This window comes from Limulus polyphemus, unplaced genomic scaffold (genome assembly GCF_000517525.1).
Source record: "Limulus polyphemus unplaced genomic scaffold, Limulus_polyphemus-2.1.2 Scaffold1147, whole genome shotgun sequence".
NCBI lineage: Eukaryota > Metazoa > Arthropoda > Merostomata > Xiphosura > Limulidae > Limulus > Limulus polyphemus.
The window spans coordinates 224,366-239,473 of NW_013666757.1; the positions used below are offsets into that span (position 1 = coordinate 224,366).

General features: G+C 32.4%; 1 protein-coding gene and 1 long non-coding RNA gene across 4 annotated transcripts in view; one reads left to right on the forward strand and one right to left on the reverse strand.

Annotated features, from left to right (window-relative positions):
* The window catches only part of LOC111086502, a 38,060-nt gene that overhangs the window by 11,007 nt on the left and 11,945 nt on the right, over positions 1-15,108 (reverse strand). The gene's annotated exons all lie outside the window — the stretch shown is intronic.
* On the forward strand, positions 487-7,411 carry LOC106462348 (ras-related protein Rab-30-like). Of its 3 annotated transcripts, none has more exons than XM_022389591.1 (3): positions 487-714; positions 1,756-2,017; positions 4,095-7,411. In XM_022389591.1, the coding sequence occupies exons 2-3, from the start codon at positions 1,838-1,840 to the stop codon at positions 4,518-4,520; spliced, it is 606 nt and encodes a 201-aa protein (XP_022245299.1). In that variant the 5' UTR covers positions 487-714; positions 1,756-1,837; the 3' UTR covers positions 4,521-7,411. The 3 variants fall into 3 exon arrangements, with proteins under 3 accessions (XP_022245299.1, XP_013777715.1, XP_022245298.1); XM_013922261.2 differs by having other exon boundaries at positions 488-714; positions 1,770-2,017; XM_022389590.1 differs by lacking the exon at positions 487-714 and adding an exon at positions 800-987 and having other exon boundaries at positions 1,770-2,017.

Below are 15,108 nucleotides of genomic sequence, written 5' to 3' on the forward strand. Positions count from 1 at the left end.
GTAACAATATCTTTAAGACTCCGTGGATTGTGCGCAAGTTTAGGATAATCTTGTAAAAATCAGGAATTAGCAATATCATTTATTTAAAAACAAAACAACCACATCAAACGTAAAAACCAAACATATATTACTTCAAAAATAGTTTATGAGACTAAAAGTTTTAATAACTGAAGAAAGAAACACAGTTTTAAATTTATATCAATTTATATTATAACGCTGAACACTCATAATTTTCTAGCAGGGTCTTATACTTACGAACTTGATTAGTGAGTAAATTTAAAGTCACGTCTACTATGATCTAGTGGTGATCATGAGTTTAATCTATTACATATTAATAAAATATGATGTTCTAAACTTTTCATTTGTATAGACTCAAGCTTATTATTTTAATAGATAATTTCCACTGTTTTCAAATAATGTTGCTGTTAATCATTTGATGCATTTAAATTGTAAAGTTTACGTCTTTAGGCTTTCTATCATTTGTTGTTGTTTTTTTATCTTGTCCCATTTATTTAATATATTGTAGGTTCTTATTGCCATGTATATAACTTTTAACTTAGTAACTTATCAAAGGGACCGCTTACACGAAAATGAGAGGACATCTTTAATTAAACAAAGTAGCTGCCGATTAAGCTTTTCTAGACGTTTTTATGGTGAATGAGTGTGATAAAATGCTTCCGAAAAATACTGCAAATATGTGGATTCCACGCTTAAGTGAGCAGAATAACACTTTAAAGTTTAAGTTGAAAATATAGCTTAAAATGTTTAGATTTATTTTGTTTTTTACTAAACAGGTTATTGCTTTATTTAGTTAAAGCTACATATTAATTTTAATTAATGAAGTTGATTTCACTTATTAACCTAGAAGTAGAACTAGTACTACTATTAGTAGTATGGACCTCAAGTTATAAGGCTTATCGGCTTTTGGAAATTAAACACATTTGTTTAAGCTATCTGTTTAACAAATTTCTTGTGAACTGTGATTATGTGAGTTCATTTCTTTGTTGGATACAGAGAAATATAGTTATAACAAATTAACATTACTGTATGAGTAATACTACAATACTAGCTCTACGAGCTAGACTAATAAAATAAATATTGCAATTAATTTTACTTCTGTAGTAGTGCTAGTGCTAGGCCTACCCGTAATTAGACTGACTTTGAGGTCTTACATTAATAATTTCATTTTTACCTTGCTTTACTAGTACTAATAGGGCTAATATTACGAATAACTAAATCAACTTACCTCGGAGTCTTTGTTAGATTAGCTCTACTACTAGTACTAGAGTTAATGTTAGATTAGCCTACCCTGTATATTTTACATAGTAAATTAGTGATTTCACAAATTTATTTTTAAAAGTTTTATCAGTTCTTTACATTGATTGTTGTAACAAGTAAAAACAAATAATTAATAATGCAATATGTGTGGACCTCTACCAGTAGTGAGGTGTATACTAACAAATCAGATATTTGACAGGTAAAAAGTTAGTGTTTCTGTAGTAATAAAGTGTAAATAAAGTAATTATTGGTGTAATTATGCGATAGAGTAACTGAAAGGATTAAGCTTTGTAACCCAGTTTTGAAAATGTGTAAGGTTGAAATAATCTTAACAGGAATGTTTGGGATTGAGATGCATGCATTAATTTATCAGAATATGAAGACTCGTGGTGTTAGTCAGTACATTACATACATGAACTAAAACGTTTTAGGCAGATATATTTTAAAGAATTGAAATTGTAATAATGAAAAAAAAAGCATATTTTTCTAAGGAAAAGATATGAAACCATCAAGCATTCTACATCTTTAAAGAAAAAGCAGTTTTTAAAACCGATGGTTCATGGCATCTACCAAGATCCCTGTACAGAAGGTAATCCTTTGTGGAGAGTTTGGAGTTGGCAAAAGTTCTCTCTTTAGAAGGTTTACAATGAACAAATTTGTCTCCAGTGCAGATCGTAGCTCTACACTAGGGCTGGACCATTCCTACAAAGTTTTTGATGTTTGTGGAAGAGAAGTTAAGGTAATTTTTATTTATTTTTGTGAACTGTATTTACATTTTTCACAAGATTATGTCACAAAGAAAAAAATTGTTTACTCATGACCATAATCTCCCATCCAAATTTTGTATCTTTCATAAACAGTACTTTAAAACAAAACTGTATCCTGCTTCTCTTTATGGGAATAAGTGGTAAGGTTCACCATAAAGTATTTGATAATAAAGTATACAAGAAAAATGCCTTTCTGTTTCAATAATGTAAAGTTGAATGTACAGTTTTGATTGGTAGGTTGGTTATTTTAGATTATCTTGCTACATAGTATTTTTGGAGGTTTAAGTATACTGTACGCTGTGAACAACCTAAGTAATCCTTATAAATGATTAATTTTGACAAAGTTGATGTTGAGTAGTTACCATTGTCACAGGATAACATTTATATTTGGGTTCACCCTCTTAATTTTAATTGTCATCCATAAGTGCAAAAGTCATTTTTCATTATGTAATAACTTCTACAAGAAGAATTGCTCAAAATTACAAGTAATAATAAATAGTTTTAGTTACGAGTAACAAGTATACTACAAAAAAGCTTCTATGACTGATCAGCCTTAGGTCATCAATTGGGTATCCTCTCTGTTAGTGGTGTTTTCAGCTCTTAACTAAGAACATCTGATGAGGTTGGGCCTTCTAAGTAAAATTACTAAGCATTTGTTAACTCTTAAATATAGTAAATAATAAGTATTTTAGAGGTAATAACTACAGAAAGCATTACTTATGTTTATAAAATTGTGCTAGAGGTTTGGAATTCATAAATCCAGATGATTTCAAAAACATTTCAGGCATTGAAAATAAAGGGCAATAGCTTAAAATATGTAAAACTTGCATGACTCCAATTAAGCAGTTTTGTTTTTCCAATAGAGTAATCAACCTATGGAACAGTTTACCTTTAGGTGGTGGTAGAAGCTTCAATGATGATTGAGCTTAATAGAAGACTTGTTGAGTATTTTAGAGATCACTGTTGAATATAACAAAGAGTTTATGTATTTTCAAGTAGGGTGCTAGTAGAAAATATGATGGCCTAGTGGAGCCAGATGTCCTCTTGTTATTTTGAAATAAAAGAAAAGCCTGTATAATCACTCCAAAGGTGGATGGAGATTATGTTTTAACTCCTGTATGTGTGTCATCAAGATTTCTTGAAAGTGGCTGAATGGACTTGATATACATTTGTCTATGATCCAACTTAAGGGCAAAGGTCAAAGCCCCAGCAGACTCATGAAGATAAAAAAAAATCTCTTTCTGTTAACTTGAGGGTTGATTTTTCACACTTTGTGCTTTATAACTTAGTCAAAAATGATCAGATTTTGATGAAACTTGGTGAACATATGTAGAATATTATTCTTCATTATCCTGCCAAAGATGGTCCATGCCTGTTGTTAACATTGGACATATGGTCACGTTTTTGTATTGTTTGAAAGCTGATTATGATCAACACTGCATGGTGGAAGTATGTGCTCTACTGAGTGCACCTATAGTTTCAGAAATGAAATCCTCTTATCATCTAGAAAACCTAAATGGTATTTCCCACTAAATCTCTAACATACCAATTAAAATAATTACATAAATTTAGTATTGTATCTTGTTTTAAACATAGAAACATTATAGTAACTTTCTCCAGCAATATTTGTTTTTAAATATTGTTATCATAACAGTTAAAGTCTTAAACATTACTGAGTTTTTTCTGATATGACAAGTATTAAGGCAGTGTAGTGTTTTTTTGTGAGAAGTGGTTTTGGCATTGATATAAAAAGTGAGGCAAAATTAAAGTGTTAGATAGTTTTCATCATACTCTATAGAACATGGCTATCTAAGGTTACCAACAGGTTGACTGTTTTACACAGTTGTTTGGTAATAAACGCATTGTGTTGGAGGTTCCATTACTGCTTTTTTTATGATCACTTATGGCACCTATTACAAGCACCTGCAAAAATAACTGTATTACTAAATATGATATATAATTTTTTTTATTCTGTGTTTTGTAGTGAATTTAGATTCAACTATATTGGTATTTAAGATAGTTTTTAACTACTGTTGATTTGGCTTTCAGCTTCAGTTGTGGGACACTGGAGGGATGGAACGAGTGGCTTCTATCACCAGTAGCTACTATAAGTTTGCAGAAGCTGCTATCTTGGTGTTTAGTTTTGACAACCCTGACTCCTTCAATATTTTGTCTCAACACTTATTGGACATTGTTACTTATGCAGAGGGTGCCAAAATCTTTTTATGTGGAAACAAGATTGATCTGAAGCATCAGATGTTTGTTACAGATACTGACATTGATGAGTTTTGTGAGCAGTGTCATAACTTAATCAGTGGTGTCTTCAAAACGTCATGCAAGACTGGGGATGGTGTTGAAGAAATGTTTGCTGACATTGCTCGTCAATTAGTGTCTACTTCAAAGACAGCAGAGGTAAAAAAAGATTCTTTCAAGTTAACTGCTCAAGATAAACCTCAGGAGTCATGCATGTGCTAGTCCTCTTGTTTTAGTCAAGCCTGGCAAACAAGAACCATTTTTATAAATTGTTTTTAGTTTTATAGAGAACAGCAGAACAGTATGAGAATTACTTAGTGCTTGGATCATAACTATCCTGACAAAAGTTAGCCCACAGATAATGGAAGTGATGAAACTTTTCTGAAATTCTATATTCTGTTAATTTTATTATGATTATATACAAAACATTTGTGAAAATATACTTTTTTTTGCTGGTTTCTTACTTGGTGGTCGTGTGCTTTAATGTATTTAGCTGAGATAAATGTAGTTTCTAAAATGTTTACTGAAGATTTCAAAATAGTAAAATAACCTCAGAGTTGCTCATCATAAAAGATAATGAGCATGAATTGAGCATACATAAGTAATTCATAATTATTAATAAGTGCACAACAGGATTATGTAATAACAAAGTGTGGGGACATGGAGAAAGTGGTGTATAGCACTATGGAAATGGGAGAGACAAGAGAAGTAATAGATTTCCTTAGTACATAAATAATTCATAATTATTAATAAGTGCACAACAGGATTATGTAATAACAAAGTGTGGGAACATGGAGAAAATGGTGTATAGCACTATAGAAATGGGAGAGACAAGAGAAGTAATAGATTTCCTTAGCGAGAGCTGAACTTGGGTGTCACAGGACATTTCAAAAGGAGTTTTTAAGATACAAATTAGCTCATAATATTAGCCAGATTAATTGGAACTTAGTTTGATATTTAGTGCATACCATTACAACCTATGCAACAAATAATTTAGAATACTTTGGTGATAGGGTGCATCCGGGGAGTTACTAATTTATTAGGAATATATCATGCAAGAGTGTAAAAGAGAGAATTCTACACATGGAGCTCAACAGAGACAGATATTAGAATACTGTTATAAAAAGGTAGATTCTTTAATGAGCTATATTTATATTCCATTGTTACTTAAATGTAGGTGTATTCAAGTATGTATAGAAGACACATCTTAAAGAGTTGAAACAATATTATCACTATATACAGCTGGTTTTTAATTGTTTTATAGCCACAATGCTTTTGGAAGCAAACAATTCACATAATTATTTAAAGTTTAAAGATATTAATGTTTAATAAATTGGTTGTTAGTACATCATTTAAATGAAATTCAATTAACAGATTATCTGTTAAAATACCTGTAATAACAAGGAGTAGGATGACTTTGTCAAAGATTAGTCACTGTACCACACTAGGTTACATTCAAACAATAGTAGATAAATGTTTATCTACCATTCTTTATTACCCATTCAAGCCATCTCCAAACATTACTACACATGAATATATTACAACAATGTAGAGTAAAATAATAAAGCATAAGATGTGGACATCATACAACCAATAACAAAATATGAAAATACTACAACATTGCAGGAAAATGATTAATCGACATTCATCATACTGTGGATTTTATGTGACTAAACAATAACAATATGTATGAAAACCACCCACCCTTCAGAAAATTACAAATTTATACCCACCCATTATTTTTCCCCTCTTAATCTCTTCTAAAATGTTAGTCACCACTACTGCCTACAGCCACTCATTCCATTAACCAACCACCCTGTTGGAAAAAAATAATACTGTCTTAACTGGATCCTAGCCTTTTTTTTTTCAAAATCTTAAACTTGTGTCCTCTCATCCTATTGTCTTTAGAATACAGCACCAAGAAATCAAAAACCTTTATCCTATTGATCTCAAAGATAATCTTGTAAACTTCAATAAGATCACCTTTTATCCATTTTTTTCTCAAGAGAAAATAAGAGATCTTTCTCCATTCTCGCATTAATTCTAATAGCCACCCTCTGATTCCTTTTTAATAAGTCAATATTCTTTCTTGGAGAAGGAGACCAAAACTGTACTCATTATTCCAAATGAGGCTAACTAGGGATTTGTATAGAGATAATTTTCTTTCTCTCTCTTTTTTATATTTTTTCAATAAATAACACAAATTTAGCTTTATCACGAGCACCAGAGCACTGACTTGCTAGCTTGTGACTTATCCACCACTATGCCAAGAGTTTTTCTCCAGTTATGCTATTCAGTTTGTTCTCATCTGTATTAAACATTGGATCCAAATTATGTGTTACCTTGCACTTAACTATAATTAAAGGTAATTTGCCATGTATCTGTCCAACTTACCAATTGATCCAAGTCATTCTGTGGTATATCTCAATATAACGTTAACATTAATGCAATAATCATAGTTTACCATAATGTGGAACATAGGACCATTAATATAATTTGCTAATTATAAGGCAATTCACCATACAGTGAAACTGACAGACATTTACAAAGATGTGAAAAAAGTATAGGGAGAAATAACACTGATCACTTTATTGTTGATGTCTCCTTCTAATCAACAATTTTAGATGCAAGTAATAAACATTATGAGGGGCTACAGCCAATACATTATTTATTTTTGTAATCAGCATTGTTGTACATGTAAGGATAGTGAGACAAATTTCCTGTATTAGAGTAAACATGAGAATATTGCTGTTTTCAAATGTGGCAAGTTACCAGGATGTGAATGTGCAGGTTTTCACATAAACAATATTTCATCTTTTATAAACACAATTTTCCATTGTTCATTTGGACAACTGACTTGATCATTTAGATAGTAAAAACTGTTTACATCTTTTTAATGCAATTTTCTGTCAGCATATTTAAATATAATCTTGTGTGTCGTGTTCTGTTGTTAATGTTTGCAGACTATATATATGTTAATTCCTACCAGTAAATAAACTTTTGTACTTGAAGCAAAGGTTAGTTCCATCTTAGCCCATAGATACACAGGGCTGAGAAATTTGTAAGATAATACTCAAACCATTTTAACTCTATTAAATTGAAAAATAATTGTATTTTTGTGTGTGTCTACTGATTTAATTAAAAATAAAATATTTGTAAATAACTCCTTAAAAAACTGGAATAATAATTAACAGAAAATATATTTTTCTAATAAATTTTATAAATGTTGCAAGGAAATAAAAGGGAAGTTTTCACTTTCAACTGATTGTAGCATTATAGTCTTATGTTAAGTAACTGTTTCTAAGTGGTGATAAGCCAAAGATAGAGGAAACACTTGCTTACTTAGCTGTGAGTGCTTAATGTACAGATAAAGAAAACAGTTTTTCACATATGAATGCGATTCATGATCTACAAATAAATAATATTCTAAAATTGTGAATCTTTTAAGGTGTATGTAACAGTCTTTTACTGAAATCAATATAAGAAAATAAATTTTCCTTGTTTCTGTATATATCTAAAGCTAATTTTCCAAACTTTAGATGTAAATTATGACTCAAGCAAAACCATTCATAAGCTTCCGTTATTCAGGAATACCTTGCTCCTTTAATATAGATTTAATCAAACAGTTGGACATTATCACGTCAGAGACCCTAAACATAGCTTTCATTAAACAATTAGCATTCGTCGTAATAGAAATCCCTAACGTAGCTTTAGTTAAGCAATTAGCCATCGTCATGTTAGAAATCCCTAACGTAGCTTTAGTTAAGCAATTAGCCATCGTCATGTTAGAAATCCCTAACATAGCTTCAGTTAAGCAATTAGCCATCGTCATGTTAGAAATCCCTAACGTAGTTTTAGTTAAGCAATTAGCCATCGTCATGTTAGAAATCCCTAACATAGCATTAGTTTAAATACAGTAATATAGGATTAGTTAAGCAAGTAGCCATCGTCATGTTAGAAATCCCTAATGTAGTTTTAGTTAAGCAATTAGCCATCGTCATGTTAGAAATCCCTAACATAGCTTTAGTTAAGCAATTAGCCATCGTCATGTTAGAAATCCCTAACATAGCATTAGTTTAAATACAGTAATATAGGATTAGTTAAGCAAGTAGCCATCGTCATGTTAGAAATCCCTAACGTAGTTTTAGTTAAGCAATTAGCCATCGTCATGTTAGAAATCCCTAACGTAGTTTTAGTTAAGCAATTAGCCATCGTCATGTTAGAAATCCCTAACATAGCATTAGTTTAAATACAGTAATATAGGATTAGTTAAGCAAGTAGCCATCACAAAAATAAAGCTCCCCAATGGCACAGCGGTATGTCTGCGGACTTACAACGCTAGAATCCGGGTTTCGATACCCGTGGTGGGTAGAGCACAGATAGCCCATTGTGTAGCTTTGTGCATAATTACAAACAAACACAAAAATAAAATAAAAAATATTGCGCATATGCAGTCCAGATGCTGCTACGTTTCTTCTTATTGAGAATATGTAGTAAAGGGTCAATAAAGAAATATTTGTAAAGAAGTGCTATCAGTCTTATTGCTATGAGTTCAGACATTCAAGAAATTCGTTGTACGTTTTTGTTTAGCATAGATTGAACGTAAGTTTTTTTTGTAGCTTTGAAACGTATAGGAGAACTGTGTGGTTGATTTACTCCACTGTAGGAGGGAACTAAGTTACCAACTACTATCGTAATTCTCATCTATGCTTTATGGACCCTTGGCTGCATAAGTGGACGGTCTCAGCATGAGACCTCAGGGCTGCCATCGAACATGGGTCCCTGAATTTTTTTCTTTTCGTCGACGAAAATAGACATCGCAGCAACAGTACTTACTAATAAAGTGAAGTGTCAATTTATAAAGGCTATATGCTTGGATGGACGACTCGCAAGAAAACAGAAGCCTCCTTTCCATCTTTGATAAGTCATCATGCAAGTTAATTATGAATGTTTAGCTACAAATCTAAACGATTGATCTACGATCATAATCCCCCGTTCAATACTCGAAGTTTTCTTAAATAGATGTTAAAACATTCAGTTCATGTGTGTAATTGAGTAGAAAGTATACGAGAATTGTACACTAACTGAAGTGTACTAGACATGTATGAAAGGTGATTTAATTTTGGCAATCCAGTATTATATAATCCATACATGTTTCATTTTGTGTTCTTCCTAAATATCAAAGGTTATCGAGCTGTCAGCTTATCGGTGGAATTTGCACTTGGATAAGTTTGAAAAACACAACCCAAAATGTAAGATGGTGATACTGTTATTTTTGTATGTATAAATTTTGGTAAGATATATTTGTAAAGAATAGAATTTCCATACAACACATATATGTAAATTCTAGATCAAAAACAGAAAGTAGTAACTTAAAACAGAAAATAACCTCCTTATGTACTCTCAAATTTTGAGAGAGAGAATGTCATGAATGTACATTTAGCTTTGTGCATCTTTATATAAAGTGAAAGAATAGATAAATACGTTTTTTAATGACTATTAAGTTCAGTGACATACAAAATCTATTCTTCATTACAGTGATTTGTATATTATACTGGTGATTGAAAAGGGTTTAAAAACCCCATTAATGTTATAAGAGGTCTAACTATATTTATTTGATTTGCTAACCCGAGCTGTGCTGATGAGCCTTGAATAGGCGAAACTGCAGTCCACAGCAGAGGGTACAGCCAAACAAAGAAAGCATTAGGCTTTTATGTCACAGATTCTTATTTCAATCTCACCTTTGGTGAGAAAGAAAATAAACCTGTGACATATATATATGTAATCATAAAACCAAATTCATACTAACTTTCCCACTTATTGAAAAATTAAAATATTTTATCGAATAAACCTCATGTCGTTACTGCAGTGACTGTTGTAAATAGTTGAGTTTGAGCTAATCTCACATCACAATAAAATTCTATAAGTCAAAGAGTGTAAATAAAATTTTCAGCATTTATCATAATAACCAAAATATACAGTGATAAAATATCCAGCTAAAATGTGGACACATTGTCTTAGCCAGTATTTGGTCGTGTTGTTGTTCGTGACTTGGGAGGGTCAGGTGCTATCTAGACCTTCCCTCATTGAGTATATTGTTAACTGATAAATACTATGCCATTAATTCCCGAGAATATTGCACAAATGTTTACACTAATCTTTTTACCCTCTTCAGGGCCACGTCCATGAATTTTATCCCCCAGTGGAACAGCAGTATGTCCGCAGACTTACAACGTTAGAAACCAGGTTCTGATATCCGTGGTGGGCAGAGTACATATAGCCCATTGTGTAGCTTTCTGCTTAATTACAAACAAACAGACCATGAATTTTAAGCTTATAGCATTTAGTGCTATTCACGATTTCACTTAGTTTGATCACATAACATTCCACAAACAGTTCATTCACTGTTTACTAGATCAATTTATCAGGTGCGTATTTCACATAAATACTCTATAAATACACTTTTACTACGTTAATGTAGGTGATATTGTAAGATCTGATTATAGGTGACTTGTTTAGTACACTACCCTGGATATTGTTGTATTGTGTCTTGAAGTTTTAGGTAAGGAAAGAACTTGTGAATGTCTAAATTATTTAAAGCATTATAGGCGTCGAATGTTTCTTGGCTATTTCAAAAAGTAGAGTAATACTATCTTGCTGATTTATGGGGTTTTAGTATTCTTTGATGAAATGGATTAATGTGTTTTTGACTGCTTCATATAGGGTTGTTTTCTGTATTTTTAGGTAATGTTACTGGTGTTTTTAGTATGTCTGGGTACAGGATATTCGTCAGTTGAGCATTCGTTTGGTTTGTAATTATGTCAGATTGCTGTTCAGTAATTCTTTTCAATTGTGACTGTGTTTGTTTATCTAGATGGGGTATTTGTTTACTGTGTACAACGTGGATCTTAGTTTTATCGTCGTTTGGTCGTTGTGTGTGATCTGAGAGGGTTAGGTTCACTTTGGACCTCTTTCTCTTTCTTTTATAGCTGTTTATGAACTTCAAATGCTATATGGTTATTCAAGAAATTGATGATCACTGGTGTAAAACACTGCATTTGTTTCCCTCTTCAGGGCCAAATCCATGAATAAACTATCTATATCATTTAATGTTATCTTACTATTTTTCTTAATTTAGTTGTATATACTTACAAACAGTTTCATATAAATATTTCACATCATTTGTTCATATATACTTGTAAACACTTCCACAGCAAAATATAATTTTTTTCACTTGAGATAATTGCCAATTCGCGTATTTCACATGTATAAACCCTTTTAAATACACAAATGATGTTTAAATCTAAGCGATAATACAATGCGGAGAATAAAGATATTACTTCTGTTTAAGTTTCCTGATCTTTTAATACAATGCGGAGAATAAAGATATTACTTCTGTGTAGTTTCCTGCTCTTTCCTCATTCACACCATTTAACTTCCGGTTTATACTAGGGTTAGAATAAGCGCTTAAGCCTAAATTAAAGAAGTATTTCACAATTAAAATATTTTTAGGATATTTCTTACTTCTCGATGTAGCATATAGTTTTCAGTAGAAGCAAAATTCAAAATTACTATTAAATTTCACGCATTAAATGTACTAAATTCAGGCAGTAAAAATCTTGACCACATCTCTACTGTGGCTGCTTTCAACAAGAAGTGACGCAACTACTTTGCCATTTCTGCTAAGTTTCTCGACTCGACTGTTACACCTCCTCACTTTCGATCCACTTCCCCTGTCTTACTACATTTTTTTTGGAAAATGAACGCCACTGAATATCCTTGCAGATATTTTGCTAATTTTTAGCAAATGTTTGTGTCCGCGTTTTAAAGAAAAAAAAACAACAAAAAAACGGAGGAGTGCAATCTCTTTAAAATATCCTGCAAAATTTAAAGGTAAGACATTTAAAGTCCATTACAAGAGCTTACACAACTTTGCAAAACTTTGCCTTAACTCTTTTTGGGTATGTTGGGGTATGTCTGACGACAAATCACAACTGACCTACATAATATGTGTTAAAGAGCATCACTCTTTAGTGAGTGATAATAATAAGAAAACAACACATGTTATAGTAATTAGTAACGAATTTATTGCTCTTCATTGGAGGTACAAACCAACAACTTTCTGTCGGCTTTCATCACTGCTCACAATCTTCTGAAATTGTACCATACACTTGAGAAGTTAGCTTTATTTGTATTATAATATGATACAGATATTATAATTTACATTTCAGACGAATCTAACGATTATCTCGTTGAATTTACAAACGAGCGTGATGGTCATTACATCACATCATTGGTTAGTGGTGGTCCCAAGAACTATGAACGTCTTCGTGACGATGGAGGGTTTACCCTCAATTTTATCAACAGTGTAAAACTAAACATCACCAATGAAGAACAAGGTAATAGAAATATTTAACATTTTTCAGCATCCCATTACAGTGACAAGTCCGAAGAAAACGTATAGAGATTTAAAGACCCAGATCATTTTCAACAAGGAATAAAACAAGAATTATTGTTCAGTTTACACCAGACGATATATCCTTCCAGACTTTAATACTCTGCCATAGTCTATGGTCTGAAAAGAGGACATATGCAGAGCCTTGGAGGAGAAGATCCCAAGTATGCTCAAACATGATTTTACAGGTTCAACATGATCTATATAATGCGATTACTCTTTCATTTATTTCACATTAGAGCTTGAGATAGATAACTATCTACAACACTCTTTTACATATTTAGTGTCAGGTCCAACAGGAAGTGGTAAATCATAGTTTGTAAGCAAAGTTTTGACCTATCATCGTGAAGTTATCTATCCTATTACCGAAAATATCATGTGGTTTTATGGTGAATTTCAACCCCTGTATACTAAATTAATGCAAAATATTCCTAACATTCAATTTTTTGAAAGATCGTCTGAAAAATTATATGATTATTTACAGTCTGACTGTCTGATGAATCAAATCTTTTTATCGTTGATGATCTTATGAGTGAAAGTGAAGAAAATAAAGGAGTGTCTCAACTTTTTACACGTGGAAGTCACCATTTGAATTTATCAGTGTTTTATATTGTACAGAATCTATTTCATCAGGGTAGAGAAATGTGTAATATTAGTTTAAAATCTCAATACATTATATTGTTCAAAAATGTCAGAGTCAAATCTCAGTTAAATGTTTTAGCGAGACAAATGTTTCCAATACGTGTCAAATATTTTGAAGAAGCTTATCAAGCTGCAATGGGCGAACAGTTTGGTTACTTATTTATCGATTTGAAATCGCAAAAGCCAGAGCAATTCCACCTCAGGACAGGACTATTTCCTGAAGATAAGTTATAGTGTAGATGCCAAACAAAGAAAGATAAAACTGATGTTTCACTGAATATATATACTCATTTATTATCATGACTGCGCCGTGATAGAACTAAAAGGATTTTATCTAAAGGTCAGATCATATGTAATTAAACAACAAGCATTCAAGCGTTTAATCACTGGATGTATGGGTGTGTTTTTATTTAAACAACCGTTTTCGAGCGGATGTCTTTCAGATACAGATGGTCGCCAGTGTGAATTGGTGACCTACTGCTTTCATCATATCCCATGAAAAAGGGCCTGGCATGGCCAGGTGGTTAGGGCGCTACGAATCGCTGGTTCGAATTCCCGTCCCACCAAACGTGCTCGCCCTTGCAAGCGTGAGGGCGTTATAAGGGGACGGTAAATCACACTATTCGTTGGTAAAATAGTAGCCCAAGAGTTGGCGGTGGATGGTGATAACTAGCTGCATTCCCTCTAGTCTTTCATTGCTAAGTTAGATAATGTGAGCACAGATAACCCTCATGTAGCTTTGCGCGAAATTCAAAGCAAACCAAACCCCTGGAAGAGTGGAAATATCGACTATTCCTACCTGTGGAGTGTGTTTAGAATGCCGAGAGAGAACTTTACCACTATTTACACAAAGGGTAGAGAGAAAACCGAGATATTGAAAGTCTGCTGAAAATTCCTTGTTATAATCTGGAAATTTTTGGATGCCCCAAATTTAATCGATTTTATCCTATCTGTTTCATATTAACAATTATTATCACTGTATTGTGAAAAAAAGTATATGTTATATCTAAATGGATGTATAAATATACAGTATTGTATGTTGTACTTACAATCTCTTGTCATTTACTCATCATAACACTTAGAATTAAACAACATCAAGAGTTGCTCCGTGCATTACCTAAAGCCACACGAAACCAGATTAAAGGAATAATTGCCCGAGCTAAAATGAATTTATCGTGTGTATTTATGAATGTGCTTTAAATGTTTTAAAAGTTAACGTTCCCATGGCGAACATACAAAAGCAGAAACTTAGACGATACAGGTCATTATTGAGAGAGTTGGCTGTCAAGAAAGCATCAGTTAAACAGAAATAAAACTAATAATGGCTGGAGACGGCTTGAATGGGTAATGAAGAAAAACTTTAATATAACTTTAACATAACAGCAAATGTACAACGTTTCGACTAGATTTTGTCACCAGTTTCTGTACCTGATGATGATAAAACCTTGTCGAAACGTTGTACATTTGTTGTTATGTTAAACTTATATTAAAGTTTATCTTCATTACCCATTCAAGCCGTCTCCAAGCATTATTAGTCTCAAAGTGGGTTCCTCGTCATCGAATATACAGTAGTGTGTTGTCTGTCTGTCAGTCAGTCAGTCAGTAGACACTAAAATGACGTCACATAAGGGACGCTTAACGTTGCAATTTGTACTGCTGTGGCGTCAGTAAAACGTGCGCATGCCACGAATCACTAGAAGAATTATGCACTCT

Coding starts and splice junctions, on each gene's coding strand:
- LOC106462348 (XM_022389591.1), top strand. CDS start 1,838: ATGGCATCTACCAAGATCCCTGTACAGAAGGTAATCCTTTGTGGAGAG. Junction 2,018..4,094: donor TTTGTGGAAGAGAAGTTAAG/GTAATTTTTATT, acceptor TTTGGCTTTCAG/CTTCAGTTGTGGGACACTGG.